Source organism: Fringilla coelebs (genome assembly GCF_963513975.1).
Source record: "Fringilla coelebs genome assembly, chromosome: 3".
Lineage (NCBI taxonomy): Eukaryota > Metazoa > Chordata > Aves > Passeriformes > Fringillidae > Fringilla > Fringilla coelebs.
In genome coordinates, this window is record NC_140030.1 from 30710651 (window position 1) to 30736667 (window position 26017).

At 36.8% G+C, this 26017-nt stretch overlaps 1 protein-coding gene across 9 annotated transcripts in view; it reads left to right on the top strand.

Moving 5' to 3' along the window:
* The window catches only part of RIMS1 (regulating synaptic membrane exocytosis 1), a gene marked incomplete at both ends in the record, with an annotated part of 301933 nt that overhangs the window by 260612 nt on the left and 15304 nt on the right, over nucleotides 1-26017 (top strand). For 4 of the 9 annotated variants that reach the window (XM_084203370.1, XM_084203371.1, XM_084203369.1 and 1 more), the window contains one exon: nucleotides 2653-2885. The exons of the other annotated variants lie outside the window; for them this stretch is intronic. In XM_084203370.1, coding sequence (XP_084059496.1) covers nucleotides 2653-2885 — 233 coding nt within the window. The remainder of the gene's footprint in view (nucleotides 1-2652; nucleotides 2886-26017) is intronic. 9 annotated transcript variants of the gene reach the window in all.

Consider the following 26017-nt stretch of genomic DNA (forward strand, 5'->3'; position numbering starts at 1 on the left):
AGAGGCTGTGTTCCCTGAATTAGTGAATTCATATGTCAGAAATGGTTTTTTCCACAAGTTCACAAGGTACTATCTTTTCTTATTTCTCAGCTGATGGACAACACTGCCTCCTAAATACGTATTAAATAAAGTGAGATGAGAGCATTTCAGGTAAATTGTAAAAAAAAAAAAAAGAAAGAAAAATGAAGGCTGGTATAAAAACATCATGATTTTAGTATTTGTTATATTCATAAACACCTGAAATTCAGTAGAGCAAATTCAATAATATGGTAAATAATTCTTTATTTGAATTGCAGATTTTATAGTCCAGTGAACTTTAGTGCTAGAAATTATAGGTTTATAGATTAGTATGTCAGCAAAGCACATGCTAATATAGTTCAAATGTCAACAGATGCTCTCAAAAGAAGTATTTTCAGTTTCTCTCCCCTCTCCTACTGACATATTGATGCATAAACTCAGGAATTTACAGAATTGACGACTCCAAGGCTCAAAAATGGGAACTAAATGACTACAGAAAGCTTTGTGGAGGAGCCATTTTGGCAACCTAGAAACAGTAACTGAAATACAATTCCCAGTGCTGTTGGAAAGAAGTTACCCACATGGAAAGAAGTTGTCCCTGTCTAATCAAAGTAGGAAGCAAGATCTCTCAAAGTGAGACCTGTGTGATTCTGCACTCTCCTTGAAATAGTGAAGTGTCTCTTGCTCCAGAGAAGAAACCAGGTATCAGTGTTGCCTTCTATCACCCTGGAGGCCTTTTCTTTGATACTTGTGTATATATGCATGGAAGATGGTATTTTTTGACAGTTTTTCTTCCCCATCTAAATTTCTTCCTAGAATGATCGAATATGTTTGTGTTTGCACTCACATTTATGTGAGAGAGTGTGAGGTGGGGAGAATGGTGATAAAATACAAAGGAATACTACAAGGAAACTTTAAAATACATACATCTTATATTTTTGCCTTGCAAACCCAAAAGCCAGTCAATCAAGTTTCTCTGGGACAGGAGGGAACATGGCAGAACGTATTTTAAGCTCAGTGTACCTCAGGTAGTCCACTGAAATGTGTTCTCAAATACTTTGGTGCATCAAGCAGCTTGTTGTGTTTGATGGTACAGGTGGTTTTTCATCTGAGCTTAACAGGAGCAGATTCTAAGTGCTGAAGATGGTTAAAAGCCTATGAAGAGGTTGACAGTGATCTTTCTATTAAGTGTTGCCTAGTCAAAGACTTAACTTTTCCAACTTCATTTTCAAAGAATGCTGTCTGGTTTTGTGTGCTCTCACCTATGGTCACACACTAGTAACTCATGGAAACTGCCAGTAAAACCGGGCTACACTGTTTTAATTATACTTTAGGGATACAAATTTTTATACTTTCCTGGATCTGGCATGGGACAGGAGGGATTCAACCTCCAGCAGGGCCCAGATCATAGAAGTTACAGGGTATCATATTTTCTCCCATTGGCTCCTTTATTTTTCCCTGGCCTGATTTCCTATCTGTCTGGAACTTGCCATGACACAAAAAAGCCTCTAACCCCGCTCTTTCTAATTTTGACTGGGGGAGAGGTAGTGAGGGGTGGATGGGAATGGGGGACAGGAGCAGCCCATTGCATCTGCTGGGGAGGGAACTTGCTGGGAGAGACAGCAGGACTGTTGGTTAACAAATAAAGTTGACTTCAAAATGCTGAAAAACTGGAAAAAAAAAATCTAAAATAGCATGTTACTATTAGGTCTATTAATCAGCAGTACAAGGTCAAGGAATTTCCTACATCCTTGGCCGGTTTAACAACTGCATCTGAGGTGAGTCCAGCTGCAACTTAAATTTCTGCATCTCTACAGAGTGACAATTAACTTTATATTGCCTTTAGAGCTAGGGCATTGCTTGGCCACAGCAGACTTAGCACTGGGTATTAGTATGTCCTGTGTGTATTTGAGACTGTTCTCTAAACCGTGTTTGTGAACACTTTATCCTGCCTCTATACGGTGGAGCAGAAAAAGGATTTGTATAGAAACATTCAAATGCAATTCAATAGCTAAAGGAACTCGAAAAGAACTGCCAGAGTGATTAATTTTTCTGTCAATCAATGAAAATTCTAGTGAGTTATTAGGGAAAATTATTTTGCCTTCATACTGTGATTATTGAACTTTCCTTTAATGAAGTGAGAGACTGAAGACCTAAAAAATACTACATATTACATGATCTCTGTAAAAATTATAAAAATTTAGATGATATCTTTATTTCTCTTACGTCTTAAGGCTTTGGTGGACAGCACTGATAAGATGCATGTGTTAAATTACTGTTTAACTACCGTTAAACTAATTTTCTGTGGTTGTAAAATTGCTGGTTTATTTGTTTCTGTATTGTGGGGATATAGATAAGAAAGCTTCACATAACTTTCAAGTGTCTCTCTGTTGCTCTGAAAAACATGGGGAAGTGTTCATTTTATTTGTTCCCCTCAAAGTGGAGGACAAACAATAGTATTGGAAATACGTACTCCGAGGAGCATCAAATTAAGCTTTTAATTGTGAACCAAATAAATGGAAACGCATCAAGACTTAAAATTAATTCGCTGATTAAAAAAAAAAAAAAATAAGGCTTTTGGAAATGCTGTTACACAGACAAATTAACATGTTTGTTTTTACTTTGTAACTGTAGTACATTTACTCCTAAAATGCAAGGCAGACGGATGGGGACTTCAGGGAGAATCACAAAGAGCACAAGCGTGAGCGGAGAGATGTACAAGGTGGAGCACATCGACGGGAGCCAGTCGGACACGGCTGTCGGCATGGTTGGAACAGGTGGGAAGAAAAGGCGTTCCAGCTTTAGTGCCAAAGTGGTTGCCATAGTGTCTCGAAGGAGCAGAAGCACATCTCAGCTTAGTCAGACAGGTGAGTGAGACACACACTCTTGGGAAACAGGACTCTCACCAAACGTGGTTTGCCGTAATTTCATCTGTGGCATCTGTGTTACATGTATATGCATATAGACTGCTCGGGAGAGATTTTCCAGCTGTAAATAAATCCCTGAGATATTAATTTTCTTTGATTATTAAACATCTGCAAGAAACAATATGCAATATCTTTTAGAATATGTGCTGTTGTTACTTTCTCTCGTGATCAGTGAAACTGTTGTCTCTTAGAAGCCTTGTTCATAGGTAGGCCAGGAAATGCAAAAAGACACATGTCTGTATCAGCAGCGGCTAATGGTTTGCTAAGACCAGCTTTTTATGTGTAGGAAATTTCTTTTAGCATAAGAGTTGAGTGTGAATGTGGGAGCTGAAATCTGAGCAAATGAATGGCAGTTATGCAACTTGGATCAGAGGTTGTACCTGTAGTGGCATAAAGTACGTTTTTAAAAATTACTTTTGTTTTTTAAGTTGAGAGTTAATCCAATACTTTATGTTTTTTTAATACTGGCAAGTTGGGGTCAGCGATTTCAGATAAATTAGATGACAACATGATGCATCATTAGGAGCATAAGCCTTCCAACTCTTTATTGTGACTCCAGTAATCTTAAAAGCTTCGTATCAGCATAGCCTCCAGGAACAAAAGCCCATATACAGAAAGATAAAAAAGGGAAGAACAATGTTTTAAAGTCCCTGTCCTGCTCCTGAACCCCAGTGAAGACTTCTGCTTTTGTCTTCATTGGAAGCAGGACCTGACCCTAAGGGTCCTTTCTTACTAAGAGAAGGAAAACAAAGATGAAAAGCTTCAGCCTAGCATGCAATGCATTCATATTTCAGCATTCCTGTCACATAGTCTGGGTATCTAAACTAAGGTAAGTAACAATATTGTTTATTTACATCATCAAATATTTCCCCCCTTTCCCCTGGTTTTCTTTGATTGTCAGATGAGCAGTAGAATTGATATTTTCACAATTAAAGCTTGGTCAGCTATAACAAGATGGTTATACTTTCCTACACTCCTCATGAATTTTAACCCAGTATATAATCACGCAGTTGAACCAAATGATAAATGAAACTGGTGAATTTGAAGCCCAGAACTGTAATTAATATTGTGTTGTTCAAGAATGCACTGTGACTAAGTATGAGACTAGAATATAGATAGTTGTACACAGTCAGATGCTATTTCAGATGTATCAGAATCAATGGCGTGCTCTGTAAGTAATAAAAAGTGGTGCTGGCATGTAGAAAGGATTTCCACACTGACATTTTAATCCACTTAAAATCTGAGCTGTGACTTCCAAGCAGTTCTCAGTATCTTCTATTTAAAGTCATATTTTTCTAATCCTCATAGAAAGGTAGTACAGCTCTCCAAGTTTTGCTTGGTGTAAATTTCAAAACTATAGGAATTTTGCAAGGAATGGAACTTCTACAGTTTTCCTGAAACTCAAAGAGCAAATCAAATATGTAAAACATGATTATGTATTATTCATGGTTGTAAAACAGTTTGGAATCATCTTTACCTTGTCTCATTTTGACTTGGGCTAAGAGTATTATCTGTGGCATAATCAGAGCAAATAAAAATGTGTCATTTTTTGTCAGTCACTAATTTTGAGTTTTGTGAAAAATCAGTGAATTAAATTAATGCATTTTTTAGAAAAATACACAAATCAGACTTGATAGATTTTCCAGGTGACATTGTTGGAAACTAAGTACTCATGTCCTTGATCAGGTACCCATTTCCCTTCCTTCCTATATTATACAAGATGAGAGGAGAAACAGAAAAATGTCTATTGCATTTTAATGTGTTGTGCAACTTACTAATGTCTCCACTATTGAGAATTACAGAAAATTTCTGTTATGCCAATATAATAATATATAATGGGTACTTCTTTAAAATTTATTATGTGAAAATTGTTTCTAATAGTCAAGGTCTGAAGTTTTGGAACTGATGTAAAAATTTATGGGCCTCCAAAAGTGGTACCAAGTAGAAACTTCTGGGACAGATCTTCAGGAGCTGAAGGTGTGCTGTTGATGCAGTATATGTATTTTAAAGGAAGTAGAAAAATATAGAAGTAAATGTGTAGCCTCCATAGGTTGTTCAGGTTTTATTTCTATGACTTGCGTTATTATAAGTAAGGGAAGCATGACCAAGATAGTTATTTGTTTCTGAAAACTCAAAATAGAAGATCAGAAATAAAAAGGCAGATTTTTTTGAAAAGCATAGGTTCTATATTCTTATGGATTGAGTAGATCTGAAATTCTAGTTCACTGCTGTCTTCAAAGCCAGTAAGGTTTATTACCATCTCACATTTTTCACTTGAAGAAATGGTCAAAAATGGCTGCATTTGACTTCTTGTAGATAATTCTTCCTTTTACGATACTGTCACCCTGGGTTTTTGAGATTTCTAGAAAGGCCTTCTGATATTGACATTTTTGTAACGAACTTTCCCACACACTTTTCTGTAAACAACTTATAGTTTACATTCTTGTGGAAACGGACACTGTTGATAGACTGTTGGTTAAGCCAGTGTCTGTGGAGAGGTGGCACTGTCACCCTCCAATCCACTGTCACCTTTGTAAAACTATAAATTATAGAGTCAGAGAATAAACGCCCTCTTTTCTTTCTCACCTGGAGAGCGGTGTGTGCGTGCATTCTTTCGTGTCCTACAGCGACACCATACTGCATGGGCTTGATGCTATATAAAAATGGAACTGCTGCAAGGTAGCTATTATTTATAAGATTTTATTTTCTATTCAGCTGAAAAAGGAGTGTGTGTGCATGAGCCTGTGCATACATGTTTGTGTCTACACATACACACCTGGAATTCTTTGCACATATGGAGCAGATCCTTGCATGTTGAAAGTTAGAAGGACCAGTAATCATTATTTTACACATCCTGTTCGGTGCTGTTGGAAAATATTTATTCAGAATATGTGCCTTATAGATGGTTTCTATTTTTATGTAAATCTGCGATGAAATTATGTATTTTTGCTGCACCTTCCTTTTATCTTTAAGATTTCATAATACCTGTAGTAACTGTTCTGTGAAATCCCTACTTACTATGTATTTGTTCATTGTGCTCACAAATTGGATCGATTAGACAGTGCACCAGAAAAAGCTTCTAATCTTCTGACAATCTTCCTAATAAAAATCCAGCTCTTCTTATGTTCTCACAGTTACAAAGAAGAAAAGGAAAAGGGAAGAAAAAAGAAGCAAAACTCCCAAAATGACCACAGAAAACTGAAAATAGCTCCAGGCATACATGACCATTTTAGCTGTAATCCAACTTTTCTAGCTTTCTTTGTTTGCCTTATTTTGGTAAAAAAATATATACATATATACAGAATAAATATATAACTGTCAGTTTTCTCAATACAGCAAACTAAACTTTAAATCACAGGAAAATGATAGGAAATGAGATTAGAATAAGAAATCATCAACAGTTGTTTTGATTTTGTGTTACAACACTATTTGCTTCTACAGGAAATCTTACCTTGTAGTTTCCATATCAATGAATGACTGAGGGCCAGTATTGATCATACCACATTTTAATTTGGGGTTCTAGGTTTGTTTTGAATGAGATGAAAACTTCTGTAATAGGAGGGAAGAATTTTATCACAGAATTTTTACCATTTATAGAGACATAATAATGCATTTCGAAGTAGATAGAGGCAAGGGGGGTGGGTATCATCAATAAAATGAGTTCTGGAGAGAAGGAAAATCTTAATCTCAGATAAAAAGATGTATTCCCATCCCTGGATCCCTCTCAGTTCTCCTGAGACAGACATGTGCCTTAAGAAAGCAAAAGAATTCGTCCTTTTTGCTTTCTACCCCCTGGTCACCAGACAGTGCTTCAGAAAGATCATCTTTCTGAAAGATCATCTTTCTTCTTTGTAGAAACACACTTTTCTTCTCTTTAAGTGCCAGCAGTGACTTACAGCTGTTTTGGCACAGATGAGAGTGGAAGAGATGCAGAGGAGGAGAGCTAAGGAGCTTAGAAGAAGGGGCAGCATTTCTAGTTTGGTATTACACTGATGCCAGGTCAATTTTCTAAATGAACATACCTTGCCATGTTTATGGTGTGAACCACAATGAGATTTTTCTGTGTAAGAACCAAAGCTATTTGCTTTCCATCTTCTGTTGGTGAAGTTCAACATCAACAACCTGAAATGAAGCCATAGGCATTAATGTTTCAAAGACAGATTACATACCATGAAGCAGAGCTGAAACCAAGTGGTGTCACAAGGTGAAAACAGAATGAAGAAAAATTCTTTCCATTTATGTGTGTCTCTGAAGTGGATACTTGGAGGGAATCTTGAAGTGTTTGTCTGCTTCCCTCAGGAAGTAACTTGCAACCTGAGCAAAAACACTATCTTAAAACATATTTCCCTATGTAAAAACTAGAATTTCCTGCTAAAGTATATTTTCTGTGATTTTCTGTAATTTGCCCTATAAAGAAGTGGCTTTCTCTGTGTTCTTTTGAATTAAGCTCCAAATTCCCAATTTCAGATAAGATTGTATCATCTAAGTGAGGAAACTGTCACTGAGCAGTAAAGTTCTGATAGTTGTGCATCCCACAGTATATTTGTGCCCTTTTTGTGAGCTCACTGCAGCTTAAAGAGCTCTTCCTCATCCAGTTGACTGCCCCACGTTTCACCTTCCAAGACTGGTCTCAAGGTGGCTTTCTCTCATGGTTGCATAAGTTAAGTTGGATAAGTAAAGATTTAGAAAATAAAACCTCATCCATGACTCTGTTGATGGAGATTATGATGGTTTACTGGAGGCACTTAGTGACTGTTAAGCAGCACCCCTATGTTGGGCAAAAATAACCTTGCTTGGGGAACATGGAAATTTAAGCAAAGCAATGCTTAAATTGAGCCTTCCAGACTCAGAGTACCTAATTTCAGAGTAGACACTGCCATTTAAAACAAAACAAAACCAAAAAAACACCAAAAAAACTCAAAGCCAAATAAACAAACCAACAAAAGAAACAATCAAAAACCAAAACCACACATTCCCCCCATCCCCCAATCTGTTAATCTCTTCTTAATTTTCTCAGGTTTTTTTGGTTTGGAAATGCTTGTAGAGCTATTTTTCTGTCCGTCCATGTAGTAATTTTATGGTAGAATGAGAGATTTCCTACCAGCCTAGATGGTGTGGACAGAAAAAGCAGACAGTAAATAAGAAATAAAATATTCTGGAGGGCAAAGGCCTTTGGGATAAGGATGGTTTGTTTGTTGTCTTGAGAACATCATTGCTTCTTTGCATAAATCTGTTTCTTTCTTACAAGGGTTGTGGCAACCTTTTCATGCAGTGGTCAGGCTTTTTTTCCCACTCTGACATTTCAAATTGATTGACTGATTGATTGAATGACAATGATGCATTTTTTAACCATGATTCTTTTACCTCATAACGTGACTTTTTTTTTTGTCACTGTAGTGAAAGAAATTGTGCTTATTTGATAAGAAATAAGTGCTAGACAAAAGTTTAAAATACTTACTTTATCTAGAATTCAATAAATCATCCATTTTAATTAGACTGGATGATCCTTGTGGGTCCCTTCCAACTCTGCTTATTCTGTGAATATCCTGGGATTCAGTGACAGATGAACCTGAGGATAGAGTAGTTTTTCTGAGTAGCACTCACTGAATCACAGAATGTTCACAGCATAAGCTGAGTGAAAAACTGTGACAATTCAGATTGCAAGTTCATTCCTTTCGGAATGAGTAATGAAAATTTTCAGATGAAAAATGCAGAAGAGTTCTTGAATCTGAAGGACAGCATATCAGAAACTGCTATAATAACAAATAGGTATAAATTGGTTACAAATAACTTTTATATTTGTATCAAAATTATAATAAAGTTTCTAACAGTCAGAACACAGAGAGAAGTATCTTAAACCTCTCAGAGCATCTAGCACAATAGGTAAAGAGCCTTTTTTTCTTGTTTGTTTCTTATATCTAGCATAATGCCCTTTTGCTGTTTTCACAGGATTTCTTTTCTGATATTACTTTTTTGTATTGCCATCTCTTCATCCAAGGGGAATGCTACAAGATACCAGATTTTCTAATGGCAAATTCAGAAAATTAGCTTGGAATTACAGCTATAGGTTTACCTCACAGATTTAACCTGCTCTACTGTAAATCCCATATTGTTCTCTGTTTATTTAGAGGAGAATTTCCAAGTACCTGCTTGTGTTGGGCATTGATCTCTGCAAGAATGCTTCATATTTACCCATGAGCTTCCTTACCTACAGCTATCTCTGTTTCATTATCTTAAGTCTGTAGGGTTTCAAAATCTTTTTCCTAACTTTAGACTGTGTGTACTTGAAAAGTAAATTCCAGCAGTGTGGTGGTCTGTCCTGCAGCTCCCTCATTAGCCTTGCTTGTCTGTTCAGTATTATCTCTGTGACAGTCTTCCCTATCTGGGATGGTTTTTTTGCCAGAGCAGCCCCTTAGAGCCTGCTCTGCATAGCTGTGATGATCTGTGAAGGCTCTGTTGCACAAAAAGAAGATTGTAAGGAGATTGACATTTAGAAGGATTTATCTTTCAGCCAATCTAAAAAAGTCTTCAGTGTGGCAGCAGGGATGGCCATGGTGCTTTAGGGATGGTGACAGGATCTGGGCTCTGCACCTGACACCCAACAGGAAAGAGCAACCCTGGTCCCAGAAAAACTCTGAGCTGCTCCTGCACCCAAATATTTCTGCAGCAAGGGGTGGGGAAGAAGGGGAGGGTAATGAGCAAACAGATGAAGAATGTTGGAAAACAAAAGAAAAATACCTGATTATTTTCCTAAGAGGAACTCTTTTTTTCTAGTAATGATACTCAGTTCTTTGAAGCTCTTGAGTGAATGTAAGCATGTTCTCTTTTATTTACTGTTGCTGAGGAATTCGCTACCCTTAATAGAAACACAGTTCAGTTCCAGTTACTCATCTTCCAAAAGATTTCCTAATAAGGGCTAGTATTTTCAAAGTCCTACTGCTCTGTTGAATTAGTGCTACATGTGGTTCTTTTCCTCTTTCCTGAAATGCAAATTGTGACTTTTTCTCCTATTATGCAGTTGCCTGACTTGTACTCAAAAATATTGCTCTGCTTTTGTATTTGTAACTTCTCCGTAGATTTTTAAATACATATATAACTGCAGCAAAAACTGTTCTTAGGGCTATTTCCAGTATGTAAGTAGCATGGGGTTTAGGAAAATTTATAGCTTTCAAAAAGTATAATCTTTATTATGCCTAAACTATGTCATGCATGTCTTGTATAATTTCGAAATATGCCAAATATATTTAATAAGTGTAGCTTCACAGCTATGTTTACATTGTATTTTCTTATGAAAGGTCTTAGAAAAAGGCCTACTTAGATTTCTGACTATATTTATCTGAGCTCTGTTTAAAGAAGATTTTTATTTGCTTTCTTATCTGATTCACACTATGTTCACAAGCAAGTGAACTTTGTGGAAGTATAAACACAGAGTTGAAATAATACCAAAATTATGACAGAAAAAGGAAATAGAGTGGTGCCAAAGGACTACCAAGAGGGAAGAAAATTCTACTCTCTTCACATTAAAAATTTCTGTGTAAGTGCCTCTCTTTAAGAGAATGTCAGTCTAAAACTTGTATTTTATTACTCTTCGTATGCTTCTTGCCTGATCAGAACCACAGACTGTGTTCTGGAACTTGTAGAATTTTAAAGTACCTGTAGTCATTCAGAGGAATAATGCTCTTCCTCTGTGGCACAGGAATTCACTCCTTTCTCATGGAAGAATAAAGCCCTCTTTGTTTAGAGTCAGATGACTGAGCTGCATTTTGATAGACCTGATTTTTTTAACCTTTCAGAAGCAGTCCTTTTCTTATCTAACAGAAACCTTGATTCTTTTTTTTTTTCATTTAGATAGCCTGTTCAACACAGTATTTCAGATACAGTTATCATATCTGTAAATCCAGTAGGGCCAAGAAATTATGTAGTTTGGTAAATTTTAGAAAAGAAAACTGACTTTGTAAAAAATTTTGAAAGTTTTTTGCTTTTGGGTTGTTTTTTTTGGTGGTTTTTGTTGTTGTTATTGTTGTTAGTATGTTTTTTGGGAGGGAGTTGTGGTTTTTTGTGGGGGTTGTTTTTGTTTCATTTACAGAACATTTTTAAAAATCATACTTTTGATGATAAGATATTGGTAGGCTGAGTTTAAAAAATGTTCATTTAGTGAATCCAAAAAAGTATTAGATTTACAGACATTATTTTAATCTTATTAAGACTTTTACATGTGAATGGGAAGAAAAGCTTTGAGTTTTTCAGTAAATTTTTTTTGGCTAGGAATGGAACTATTAGCAACAGAATCCAAATAAAAAGCAATAAACCTAACCTAAGATAAAAACCTGTTGTTTATGAGAGGTTTTCACGGAAAATAATAATGATGATGATGGTAATAATAATAATAATAATAATAATAATAATAATAATAATAATAATAATAAAGCTTGCTGCTTTTACTGCAGCTGATAGTGTTACTGTATTTATTAAAAACACTGTATACATCTGTAAGTCTGCAATACAGCTAATGGCCCTTAGATACTCCAAATTCTGTATCATAAGTAATGAAATATGCAGAACTCAGTAAAGTTACGGAAAAATATTCATATAAATTAAAAAAAAATTCAAGCTATTAAGGTAGAAGAAAAATTATTTCCAGTCTAAAAGTTTATGATTCAATCTTGAAAGGACAAAATTTAGCTTGGGTATTTCCTAAAATATGAATAAATATGAATGACAGTTTTAAATAAAAACAGAGCGGGTATCAGTTCACGAAACATTTCAGTGTTGCTGAATCTTTTTTTTCCTTTAAAAACCTTCAGCTGAAAACTTTCACCCAGCTTTGCAGAGCCCTCTTGGTACATAGACTCTACATCGGGAGCTTTGCATATGGATAGGAAAGAGTCTGAGCACACCTGGGGCACACTCTTCAAAGCAACTCCCTTCTCCAGTACTTTTCAGATATCAAGAAGGGAGGTTGGGTTCAGCTGGCTGAGAACCAGGTGACAGCAGCATTGCAGGACACGAGTGGACAGGTGATAAACAGGGACAGGCACTGGCCTTGGACCCACAGGCATCAGTCAGGCAGTGTTTCTGCTCCCCAGGGCTATTGGCCAGTCCAAGGTTGACTTTGTTTCCAAGAAGAGAAGGAGCAGCATTTTAATGTAAACTGTGTGACAAAGGAATTAGATCTCTGATTGTATAACTTTTATTACCCATACTCTCCATACTCTAGATGGCATATAAATTAACTTAAGTAATAACCACTTTGACAAGTCTTAAAATAGAACAGAGATAGAAGAGATGAAAACAAGCACCTCATATTACTTGCTAGTCCCAGCTTGCTTCCTAACAACCATTCTGACACACAAAGAGAAGGGAAAAAGGGAATTGAGGCACCCAATTAATTTCTTCTTCTTCACAACAAAGCTTGGCTCTTCAGTGGCATCTGCCTGCACTTCATGCATAAACATGGCTGGTGTGCAGTGGCTTTTGTCCCCTGGAAACATCTGCTCCCTGTGCTTGTGAATGGCTTTTACCAAAACATACCAGAAGTGATTGCTTTCTCAGCAAATCAATCAGAATCTAGTGAGAATTTTACAGGTTCATATTTAGATCCTTTCATTTTTACATTGTCTTTTCCTTTGTACTTTACCAGTAGTTAAAGTATTAAAATTAACTTTTCTTCAAATTGCCAAGAAAAGACAAAGAAAAAAAAACAATCCCAGGAAGTCAGAGATGATGGGATTTCTACAACTGGCATAGTGTCAAAGTACAAATTATTTTGTTAGCAACTGTGGCATATTTTACCATTTTCATTAGGCTTTAGAATGTTCTGCCAGCTTTTCTTTATTTTGATAAGCAGTTTTTAGAAGTGATTTCCATATAACTTCCAAAAGGGGTCCAATATTGCAAAGTGATGTTTGTTTATATCTGTATTGGTTTCTCTGGCGGTGTTAGGTGCTACGCATGTCTGTTATTTGGTATAATTTACTGTGAGTACAGCATAAAAATGCTGTGCAATGCTGAAGTTGAATTGCTGTTTACTTTTGTACAAACCTCAGTAGAGTTACTTAGACCTCCGTGTGTGTGGCCTCTGTGTGTCCTCAGGTCTGTCTCAGCTTGCTTGAATTTACTGAAATTGGACAATTTGTTTAGATTTTCAGACTGAAGTCTACAAATATTTAACTGCAGTGCCATAGAATTAAGACATTCAAAAGGCTAAAAGATGAAACTATAGTATTTGTTCAATGAACTGTTGTGGTTTATATCCTCAAAGTTTCCTTGAGAATTGCTTTGAAATTACTCAATATTTATAGACATACTTGATGCTCAAAGACAGACACATATAGTTTACTTCATTTACCCATACAGCCATTTTTCATATTGCAAAAATTCAGTTTCTGGTGTTTAATCACCTCAAAAGGTTCACTTTACCAGGAATCTTAGAAATGAGATGTTTTAATTCTCGGAAGCTCTAGATGTCTGGCTGTCCTAGCAGAAGTTCTCTGTGTGATGGAAGCTTGGCTCTGCTTCAGGTTGAGCCAGGTCAGTGCTAAGGCCAGAGGAGGCAGTTGTCTTTCTGCTTTAATTCTGTGATCTGTGAAGTACAGAAGTTTCATGGTTAGATAAGATAGGGTGGGTGCTCAAAACAGTTCCTGTCTTTCAAGCTTGGCTTAACTAGGTACCTTTGATTTTATGTGGTGCTTGGAAAGTATCAGTGTGAAACACTACTAAAAGTCTGGGGGAGTGGTGGTGGTAGTGGTGGTGTGTTAATAGTGGATTTTCTGTCTTTGGGAAAAGAATCAATGTCTTGGGAATACATCTATTTGTGATGACTTCTCTGGTTTCAGAACAGAACTTGTCAGATTGACAAGTTATCTTAACACAGGTGCGTGCAAATGGATTTCCTGTTTACAGAGCATTTTAAAATATCCAAAAGCTCTTCCAGGCAGGAATATCAGGGTTGCTGTTTTCATTACTCTTGCTTTCACATGGCTCTTGGTGGCTTTATTTATAGTTCTGCCATTTGATTAGATATGATGGTGTAAAGAGTTCTCAGAGTATAGCCAGACTTAAACACAGAATTAATTAGGGATAGATGTGACCTAGGATTTATGTATAAAAGGAAATAAGTTTGACCCACTACTCTGTCTTTAAAAGTTATTCTACTAATAATCTTCTGTCTGAACAGCTCTTTTCTAGAGTTCATGGTCAGGGCAGGGTAAGGAGATTTCTTTGACAAGACTCATCTGCTTTCTTCAGTCTGGACTCCAAACATTAACTGGGAAAGATGTTCAAGGGACACAGAAAAAAACCTCCAGGTTTTATACTGGTACAGTTGATTTGCTTTTTGCATAATTAAAGTTCTCCATTGAAGTAGTATTTATTGCTGGAAAAGAAATAATTCACCAGGAAAACATTTTGAGGGAATCAGTTGTCTTTAACTTAGAGGCATACCATGTTAGGGACCAGATTCTTCTGCCTAGGTAGAGGTACTCCACTGCACTGTGAAGGGGTCATTGCTTCAGAAGGGTCACACACAGGATCCAATCGAGTAACCAAACCCTGTCTCCAGAGTCTCAGTAATGGTCCTTGTGAGGCACAACCACCCCAAGAGCTGCGTTTGGAAAAACTGAGTTGCATTTATATTGTGCTTGCTTTTCCTCGAATGTTGAAAAACTCACAGCTCTGGCTCCATATCACAGCAAGAGAGCTATCATCTCTAGCATGTGTTGGAACAGGCAACTTTAATATATTTATGCAGGGATTATAGTCACAGATCAGGAATTAGCTCATAAGAGTTGAACCTTTGTCATTGACTGGGGAATCCAGGAGAAAAAGTTACTGAGAAAGGTGGTGGAGAAACTGTGATGAGTTCAAGTAGCAGTTTACCATTTTCTTTGACAGCATTTACATAGTTGCAAAGACAGTTGGATTTATTCTTTCACAAGAAGTATTTTTATACTCCATGCCTGCATATAGGTCTTTACCCTATACTCTGCTTCATGGAGATAGCTGTTTATAGCCAACTTGGGAACAATGGCAAGAAATTTGATGGGATCCCCTTTTAGCCAAGGTACACACGCTCCCAGTCTGCCTCACAGTAGTTTCTGGTCCAAAGTTTGCCCATGGCAAAAATTCCAGGAGAATGTCTTTTCCCAGTAATCATCTTTAGATTGTAGCATGCTACCACAATGCCATTTAAAATTTAGTGATTTGGGCCAGGGGACACTCTGTAAAGGGCAAAAAGCCCCTCTCCAGTCCTAGTCTTTATGGCCCAGAGACAAATCTTTCTGTGCAAATGCTGGTGACTGAATATTTGACATAATGTGTTGTTTAATTAAAAAAAAAAAAATTAATTAAAAAAATAAAAACCCCAAGGTTGCATCTAGAAAGACTGGAGCACAAATCTTCCAGCCAGTGATTCCCACTGCTTAGCTCTTCAAGGATTCCCATGAGTCCGTCTCTCTCAGACTGTGTTTTTCTCAATAGACCTACATGGTACAGCTGTACTTCAGGAGCTGGAGAGGGATTGTGGGATATAGAACATGAACCCTGACCTTGACAACTAGAAAGAAATGGACCAGGAACTGCAATCAGAAAGGGTGGGAGTAGTCCAAACAAGTATAGGTGTCCACAACATAGCTGTCAGTTCATCCCTTCATCACTTTGCTTGCTTTCTAGGCAGCAGAAAGAAATGTTCACTTCCATGCATGGCTTAACCATCCTCAAATAAATGTCTGAAATAGTAAAAACTAAGTGCCCCCTAAAATGTCTGGTTTTCTGTATATGTTCTAAAAGGAGTCTGACATGACTAGCTCCAGTGCAACATCTATAAACCCTTGAAATTTAGTGAGCTGAGTCTTACTTGGCCTGTGACCAGACCCCTTTATTTCTGCTCCCAGCCCTTTCCTTGGCCCCCCTCAGAAACAAGGGCTTTCACCTGCCTCAATCCTTCATGTCCTGTAGCTGAATCCTGGCAGGTTTTCTCTTGCATGGAAGAGAGGCACAGGGCAGAGTTGCTTGGACAGAGGAGGCCCACCTCTGGGCTACACAGAGTAGCCACATTCTTGTTCTTGCAGCTCTACAGGCACTAAGCAAACTGAGTCAGAGCACCAGGCTTGAACGTGATGGGTGATAGCTGGGTGATAGCTAAGTTCAAATTACGAATGCAGGAGTGCCTTTGGCACACCTATTTTCCATAGGTACAGCTGTCTTAAGATTTCTGATTCTGTTTTTGTAAATTTTGCTGGGATGCTGTAACGCTCTACCCTCATAAGTGGTTTCTCTGCTGATTGCTCAGCATCCATAAGATGTCAAGTCAGCTTTCTAAGATTCTGTGTGAATGCAAGACTCTGTGTGAATGCTAATCAAGAGGCACAGTTATGTGTGTGTCCGTGTCATATTTTTGTATTAATTGTTTGCATGAAAGGAACCATTAATATGTTAAAGAAGGTGAGGTTGTCAGCCTCAGTAGTGGTGAAAAATCTTTAAGAAGCCCATTGGTTAATTGTTTTAAATGTGATCAAATGTCTGGTGATCTCCTTAAGTATCCTACCTCTTTTGATGAGCAAATGTCATCATTAAAACTAATAGTGTGTAATTGCTATGAATCTTTCCAGTCAAAACAAAAACTGAATAGATGGAAATGTGGAGATGGAAATGACACAGTGAATTGTAAATTTATTGTAATTTGAGTTAGTTGTGCTTTCAGCACAACTGTCATGATCCAAGCCTTTCATACATCGTTATCAGTCAAGTAGAATATGTAATAACAGCACATGTGATACAATGTTTATGATGTATTCTCAAGTACTTTAATAATTATTTTCTTTGTGTACCATTAATAAATTACTTTTTTATAGGATATGGAACTGCCAGTTTTTGCATGCTGGAAATACAATAATGCTCTTAGTCTTGAAAGGGCGACTGGGGAGCACAGCAAGCTGCAATGTGCTGTCACTCTCCCAGTGCTGCCCTGTGCCTGGTGCTGGTACACTGAGTAGTAAATATGTTCTCTTAGTCTTAACCTGGGGGTTGTGTGCCAATGCTTTTGTCAATACTATGCTTTCTTAGTATTGTTTAAATATTACATTTTGCTTATAGTTGCAAATAGTTTGTGGCTAAAAGAGCAAACAATATTTGGACAGCATGAAGTTTAGTTGAATTAAAAGTGAGGAAGAGAAACAGGAAGGCAAATCAAATGTCCAGCTGGATCAGTGGTTGATCCCACGACAAAGCCTGAATGATGACAGAGGACACTGAGAGGGAATCTCATCAATGTATATGAATATCTCAAAGGTGGGTGTCAAGCAAGGAGTAACAGCTGTAAACTAAAAGAGGCCCACCTCAGCATGAGGAAGAACTTGTTGAGGGTGGTAGAGCACTGGCACAGGCTGCCCAGGGAGGTTGTGGAGTCTCCTTCTCTGGAAGCATTCAAAATCACCTGGAGGTGTTTCTGTGTAACCTGCTCTAGGTGGCCCTGCCATGGCAGGGGGTTTGGTCTGTATGATCTCCAGAGGTACCTTCCAACCCCAACCATTCTATGATTCCATGGTATAAATTTAGGGTGACAGATGTGACATCTCCTGACTTCCTTCTCATGTTTTGCTCTCTGTGTTCATGTGGTGCCCATGACTACAATATTGACAGTACTTATGACAGAAGCTATATGCCATAGAGAAGTAGGATCATCAGTTTTTCTTAAAAGAACTATGTATGAAATGAAGTTGCAAAACTGAGAAGTGAACACTGATGCTTTTCATTGTAACATTCTTTTTCCACTTAAAGAGCTTCCCACAGGCATGCCAGTCAACATGTTAGCTGCACAGGTAGTTTCTCTTTATGCATAAAAATGGTCTCTTTGTTGGTGGGATATGCTTATTTTTAACAAATCAGTTGTCTTGAGATTTTGATGCTTTAAAATCCCATTGATTTCAGGGCTTAAGAATTTAGCAGCCCAATAAGACTGTTGCGTAGAATAAATGGATGATCTTTTGCAGATTTTTTTTTTCTGTTGTTCAAAGTCTTCTTTCTCTTAGAGTTGTAGTAAGAGTATAGCAGTCATTTTGCAATCCCAACTGGAGCAAGAACTGCTATGGCTACTATTTAAATGTGTACTGTTGGACTTTGTAGTGCAATTTATTTTATGTGCTCTTAATTTATGTTCTGAATTTTATAGTTCATGTCAGACCTCTTTAGTAGTTGTGATGGTTCTTTGTTCTTTGCATTGTTGGCAGCCATAGACCTTAAAGCATTTTACAAAGGAACGGTAAGTGCCATTGTCCCATTTTATTGAGGAGCCAACTTCAGGACTGCAAGTGATCCACTGAAAATCCCACAGTCTGCAGAAGAGCCAAGACTTCCTAAAAAGCTTACAACTTTAACTTTGAGATTAAAAGATATTTGTAACTGTTTGACAGTAACATAGTGTGTGTGTATGTGTGTAAGCACTTGTGTGTAATCTTTACACAGGGGCATTGTTTTAAGGAAACAATCCGTGGGACATTAAATTTCCATACTTTAAAACACATCTATATATCACTTACATATTAAACATGTTTAATAATGTTTAAAATATAAACCAGGACAGTGTTAGTTTTCTTGAAATTGGGACCTGTGTCTGAAAACAATGTAATGTTTGATACCCAAACATGCTAAAGTAGGACTCAGCTCTGTGCTGCTGGGATATAATGTGGGCTGGCTTCAGTTCTTCCTGTCTTGTGTCCTCCCAGTAAGAATGTTCCTGTTTGGGGGATTTTAATTGATTACTGTTTAGAGGTCACTTGCTTTAATGGTAAATACTACAGATCACTCCCTGCAGTGTAAAGTTAGCTAAATGAGCAAGTAGCAGTACCTGATTAGTTGATGTTTTTTAGTGATATTATAGGAGTGCTGACCACAAGCTGAGTCAGGACCTGACTGTAAGAAGACTCCTAAAGTCCTTTAAGCTGGGAACTCAGTTGAACTATGAAGAAATGCATGGGATATGTGAACAGTTCATTAATTAAATTAAAACAGATTCATCCATCACTGGCTTGCCTTGCAAATGTGTATGTTTATACTCACATCCTTTTGACTGTTCTTTTAGATCATGTTTTGTACTTCATAACATAGCATGGTGACATTTGTTATCCTACTTCATGGCAAAGTGCTGAACTCTCTGTAACAAAGTGTTTTCATTACAATTGCTGGGTTTTTTTACCAAAATAAGAATTATCACTGTCAAAACGATCCTTAAAAATATCTGAAAATACTGTGGTTAAGTGCCTTGCTGAATAGGAAGGTGCTATGATAAGAGATCACTTAAGTGGATACAAGATGTTCTTCTACCCTGTGTAATTCTGAAGAAAAGCAGACCAGAATTTCACTACGATTCTGGGTTGGTGCTTTATTTATCATTGTGTTGTTGGGATGAATAGAACAGAGCATAATATAAAGTCACAAACTGAGGGTTGTATTAAAAACATAAGACTTTTTTATATAAATCATATCCTAGTAGCAAATATTTCAAATTTTCAGGCACCATTGTTCTGGAACAGGAGTTTATAGGCAAGTTAATTTTGGTTTCTAAAGTGTTTTGTTTTCCTCACTGTTGAAACAAATAATGCCACATTACAAAGTATTGGAATTGTCTTCAAACATGATGTATTCAGTATCCTCATGATGATGAGGTCCAGTCCTGTGTATGCTTCATGGGAACAGCCCATGGAGATCTATGCATGATGAACTTGGACTTGGTGAAAATTCTGCATGTTTTTGTGAATATGTAAGATAAAAAAACTTCTTCTGGATGTAGGGAAAAAGAAAATATTTAACAACACCACGCACTTCAGATTTGTTCTAAATAACCCATGCTTTTATTTTTAGTTTGATGTAGTCAGTGACCCTGTGTAGCCCAAAGTTCCTCTGAGGATGACAGAAAAATGTATAGAAATTTAAGGCCTTTGAAAAAGTTTTGGTCTTCACTGGGCATCGTCCTCTTTCCCAACATGGCATTACACATAGTGCAGTCTTTGGAGAAAGACCACCACTGGGTAAGAGTTAGAAAAATTGATTTTACTTCAACATTTCAATGGAAAAAACCTTAAATTTTTCTAAGAATTTTTCTGACTATATATTGGAAGATCTTGACTTGAGAGAGATGCTTTCAATTTTCCACTGGAATATGTTCTTGTTAAAAATTAAATACATATATTAGAAGCTGAGGAAGACAGGAGATATCATGAATAAAAATATTGTTTTGAAGAGAGTATTCAATCAGGCAAATTGTATGAAAGGATTATTAGGTAAAAAAATTCTTAGATTCAGTTACATTGGCTTCTGTTACCGCTGAAATGCAGATTAAAACTCATTTCAAAAGAAAGTGTAGATTGTGTTCATTACATATCTTTGGTGCCATGTCACTAACAGATAGGGTAAACCTTGTTATTGCAGACTCTTTTTCAAAAATACTATTTTTCTAATAACTGACATACTAGTTTTGATATTTTTCATAGCCTTAAGATGGTGTGTTTAATAACATATAATTATGGTGATATAAAGACTGGAAAATAGTTATTAAAATATCTATGTATGATATTTAAGTTTATTCAAACTCACTTCTACATTGTTCTTATTCTGGCAATAGCTATTTCTTTTAATTTATCAATGAGCTTCACAAAATTTCTGGGTTTTGATATTTTCATGCTTTTGATGTCATCTTTCACTGTGATTTTATTAGAAGTTAGCTACCAATTAGATAATTGTATTGTCCTACCAGACCTTACTTAGGAAGGGACTAATACCAGCCTTATATAAACAAGCCAGGCTTTATGCACTTTTTATTATTTGTTGTTTTATCTCAAATCTTCTGTCACATTAGATTTGTTGTACCCATAGAGTTTAAAAGTCTGACCTGTTATAGAGGGTATAACAACAAAACAGCATGTTTTCTTAAATAATATTTCCTAATAATAAAGCAAGACAGGGCTCTGATCTTAGATTTTACCTTATGTGATTTTGATATATTGGTGCATAAAAATCTTTTTTTTTCTGTGAATATATTATGTTTAATCCTTATTTTGACAGCATCTTACCTGTGTGGAATTTATGTGTCATACTTTTCCCTGCTATTTAATTGGCCTTGCTATTTTTATACCAACCTGTACTTAATAGCAGCTACCCTCTCACACTTAAAACACACCCAAAAAGAACCACTCTCATTAACGATCACAATAATCCTAGGCAGCAAATAGAGGTTTATCTCTCGGCTCCAAGGAAAAATACTATCTGAAATAATTTGTGTAATAGAGATAATAAGAGATTAGTGCATCTGTTCCAAAGAGCCTGACCTTCAAACCATTAGCTCTGCAAGATTCAAGCCCCATGGTGTAATCCTGCTATGAAAGGCAAGTTTGTTTTATTTTGTATTTTATGATCTTATTCCATGAGCTAGTATATATGGAAATCCCTGGAAAGATGTAGTACTACTTGGCTTGAGTAATAAAGTTACTGTAAAAGGCAGGTTTCTGTTTAACCAATAGAAAGCCTAGAACCATGAAAATAAGGTTTGTTAATTATATTTTGATTTTGTGCTGTGTACTCTGGGGAGCCATCTTTTTCTCTGCTATCTGAAAGTAAATTCAGAATTCGAAATCTGTGGTTCATACTGGCTGATTGATAATTGCAGATTTTCATGGTTGTTATTATGATGTGGATTTAAAAATTTCCCTTTGTACAGAGCTGTGCAATTTTCTGCTCTCCTTTCTCATTTTCTTTGGTGCCGATGCTGATGTGCAAGTTTTATTTTCCAGTTTATCATTAAATGGTTTTATTTCTTCAGCTGTGATAGGTTTGTTTGTGCCCTTGATATCAATACGGCAGGAAAATTTAATGCTCAATCTGCATCTGCTTTTGAGTAATACAGAGGGAAGAAAATGGCCTGTTAAATAGTTCAGAAGTAGTGAAATTAGCTTTGTATTGTATTTTTGTTATTAGCATACATGGAACAACATTTCTGGATATTGTATTAGTTCAAGACAAGTGCCTTTGATCCTTAAACTTACTGATATTCATGCACAGTTGCGTTAAAATATGTCTTTCATATAATGTTCTGTTTTAGTTGGCACAGCAGTTTGGAAGTGTTTTCACTTCAGAAATATCTATAAGTTTGGGAAGGAATCAGGTTTTCTTCTGTAGAGATAAGCTGTTTTAGCACCACTTTTTTTTCCCCCATCTCATTCTTGTGTTTGAAAGGGCTTTAAAATTTTGTAAATGCTCACTCTCTGCTTCTATTTATTGGCTATAATTTAGATACTCTCAAATATTATTTTATTATAAATATGGCTGATTCTCCCTTGTGCTTATATTTCTCTTAGCTTTTTATCATGTTTGTAACAGATTATTTATAGGACAAATCTATTATAAAACAATAAAAAATCTTGCTTTGCAGTAAAAAATTTAGTGGCATTTACCAGGGAAATCCCAGAACAACTCTTTTTGCCTCACGTCTGTTGACTGTTGTCTCATCTGCTTCTCCTTTGAGAAAGGCAAGTGCTTCCTTGCTAAGCAAGGTTTGTAACCAAGAGAGGAGAGCTGAGGAAATGAGAAATGAACAGCCATAAGGACTGCAAAAATAACCTGTAATTGTCTAAATGCAAGGTGTTACAGAAAATCCTGCCATCTCACACTGCTCCCTACCTTGCCCAGATATCAAAGCAATACTGATGACAGGTTTTTTGTGCTGGTGTCTGTCTGTGGCACAGCTGAACTTTTATATCTTGTCAGTAGTGTTTTCCTCAGAGTGTATTTGATAAAGAACATAAACCAGCAATATTGGATGCAAACCTTAGGATTTCATAGCAGAGTTATGCCGGAGCATTCATTTGGGAGGTTTGGCTGAACGATGTGTCTCTGAAGCAGGTCTTAGTGTGCAGTTGTCCACTTTCAATAATATAAACACAAAGGGAACAATTATATCTTAGAGTTATGCAGTGTTTATCTAGCACAGATCCGCTGCCCAAGGCGTAGATGTTTTTACCCACAGATGGCTGTAACTAATGCAAACCAGACTGAGCGTAATGCCACAAAAAGCTTTTTGGAAATGGAAACATGAAGTGGCTGTCTCGCTCACTACTTACCTGTCTCAACTACTACAGTGAATAAAAAGCTGTTTCAAAAGAGAAATTTTTGCACCAGGACCTCTGTTAACTGGATTTGAACTCTAGTTGATCAAAAGAAAGAGCATCTCCTGAGTTTTCAGCCTCCTTTGTGGAAGTTATTCCCTGGGCTGATCTCAAAGGTGAGAGGTGTTGCCTGCATGTGATCACAACCTAGCTGGCTTGGGACTTAGGTAGTTACATTTTAAACGAAATTCAAAAGCAAAGCATGAGCACAGGTACTTTGGCTGAAAAAGAGCATGGTTACAGTTTACTATAGCTGAAACTTCAGTGGATCACTGATGGTGATACAAGGGACAGCAGTGCAAATAAGGTTGCAAAAACAACATTCAGAATTTTGTCTAAATTTGTAGAAAGTTTAAATAAAAGTTTATTTGAGGTGTGGTACTTTGGAGGCTGCCAAGAAAAATTTACTTTGTAGATAGTCTAATATTTCAGGATTCAGTGGTGGAAGAACGTGCCAAGTTTTTTGTCAGCCTTTGTGTTACACATCCAGAAGAGTAAGTCAAACAGTTTTAATCCTGGCAAGGGGGTTTGGCCGTACAAATAAGAAATATTTGGAATGATTTTTCCTGGGATTAGGAGAAGAAGCATAAAGGAGGAAAGGCTGTGACCCAAGGAGTTTCTGAGAGGCTGTAGAGCCATGGAGATTTCCCTCTGTGTGTTTTTTATTTCAACTTTAAACCTCTGTTAAGTTTCCCTAAGCAAGAACCTGTGTGGGAGGGAACTTCTGTACACTTGACACAAGTGCAGTGCTTTGTGTAAAACTGCTCAAGGTGGCAGGCAGGTCCTGGAGCCTTTGCCCGGTGCAGGCTGACGACAGGTCTTGGGAAACTGACATGCACACATTGGCAGCTCCCAACATCAGCATTTCATTCCTACCATGGTATTGTATTGAGATAAATCTTTCCATTTAATAATGTTTTAGTTTTTTGGGTTTTTTTAATTTAACACACATAATGAGAGAATTACATACCATACAGCTATGTATTTTTCCAAAAGGCAATATCACCTTCTCAGCATCATTTCTAAAATTATCAAGAAGATAACTTTAACTATTGCACTAAATAGGAAATCTGTGCCAAAGCAATGAAAATACATGAACATTTCTGCATAGGAGTGACATGAGATATACTGCATCACTAATGGGGAGGATTTTTGAATTTGTCACCTCGACAGTATTTGCACTCTTAAATCCTGTTACATGTTTACTAGCTGAAATTAACAGTTTAATTTGTGGCATTTTTCCCTTAATTATTTTATGATACTTGAAATAACCAGATCATAACCTGAAGATCTACAGAACTACATTGTGCACATTTTAATTTTTTTTCTTCATTATAATTCTGTTTGAAATAATTCTCTTCTTTTGGCTTGACAAATGCCGAGTAATTTCCTTTTTCCTTTCTGGCTCTAATCACCCTGAAAAGGCACATTGGTCCCCACAATTTCCAATGCCAATTGATAAAGGTGTGTTGAATTAATTGATTCTTAACCAATTGCAAAATGAAAGTATAATACATTTTCAGAATAGAGTATCAGAGAAATAGGAAAATTTGACATAGAAACAAATATTGCAAAGTCTGTTTCCTCAAAAGGAAGTTTAAAGATGAAAGGAGCAATTAAAAAATGAAGTTCTGTTCTCAGAATGAAATACATGGGTATTTCAGGGGCAGTGAAACTTTTTTAACTCTGCTGCTTTTTTAACTCCCTCTAAGACAGTAACATTATTTACACTTTTCTGCTGCATAACTGTAACTTAGTATTTAATGCTAATTTGATGTTTTCTCAGGTTTGCAGTGTCTCAGGTGTTTTTGTACCAAATTCATGGAAAGTGAGTCAAAATCACCAGGACAGAGAAATGTGATTCTGAATTTATCTGACTCCTCATCAAATTTTGACTAGCAGCATTAAAAAAAAAGCATGACCATTGACCAAGGTTGCTAAGAATATTTTGTGCTCTTCTCTGCTTGCACGTAACTGGAAAATGCACTGCTGACTAAATTTTTTAACCTTTCAGCAATATATTATGAAGTGCTAGCTGGCAGGTAGTTCAGTACTTTTTTCACTGCAAGGCCCTGTAATGTAATCACAGTTGTAAAAGGAACTTGTGAGTGAAGCAACTTGATCATTCCTCTCAGCACTGCAGTGCCAAGTGGTTACGGGATAACGAGGGAGAGGCAACGCCAGGACCCCAAAGATTTATTCTACCCAGAAACCGCACAAGTTATTTAAACAAAGGTGAAGCTGCTTTAGGTGCTGGCTGCTTGCTAAGGATTATATCATTCATAGCCAATGCTTAATTTTGCTTAAACCAAAGGTAAGCTTGTATTTTCTGTGTTTTACTGTGGTGAGCCTGTTCATGAGTCTTGCTTTAGCAATGTATGGCAGTCTGGAGTTACAACTTTGCAGTGCTACAGTCACTGAAGAAAAACTGGAGTCGGTGTGCGATGTTGATCTGATACATTAGAAATGATCTCTTCAAACCAGGTTATTAACATTTTTAAAGGCAAATGTGATATCCACCTGGGAGTTGCTGGTAGTGGTAAAATAAAACTTAGAGGGCTTGAAAGTTGCAGTTGGAGCGAATCAAACTACTGAAAAGGTAAAGCGTTTTCAGATCGTTTCACTGGTTGGTAAAGGAGATGAAAAGGAAGGGACTGTCTCCGAAGCTGTAATGTCTCCTGATTAGTATGCTGTGAAATTGTATTAGGGTTGAGCTATTATTCAAAAACTTTTCAACTGTACAAAAAGGCATGTAACATTTTTTACTGGAGGATACTTTAGCACCAGTGGTTTTGACAGTGTTTCAATTTACAGATTTTTGGAGGTTATTAAAATAATTAGACTTTGTGCTGCCATCATGTGCAGAACATAGTTTTCAGGAAATATTTTGAAGATGCACAGTAACAGTGAATTTCTTTATTA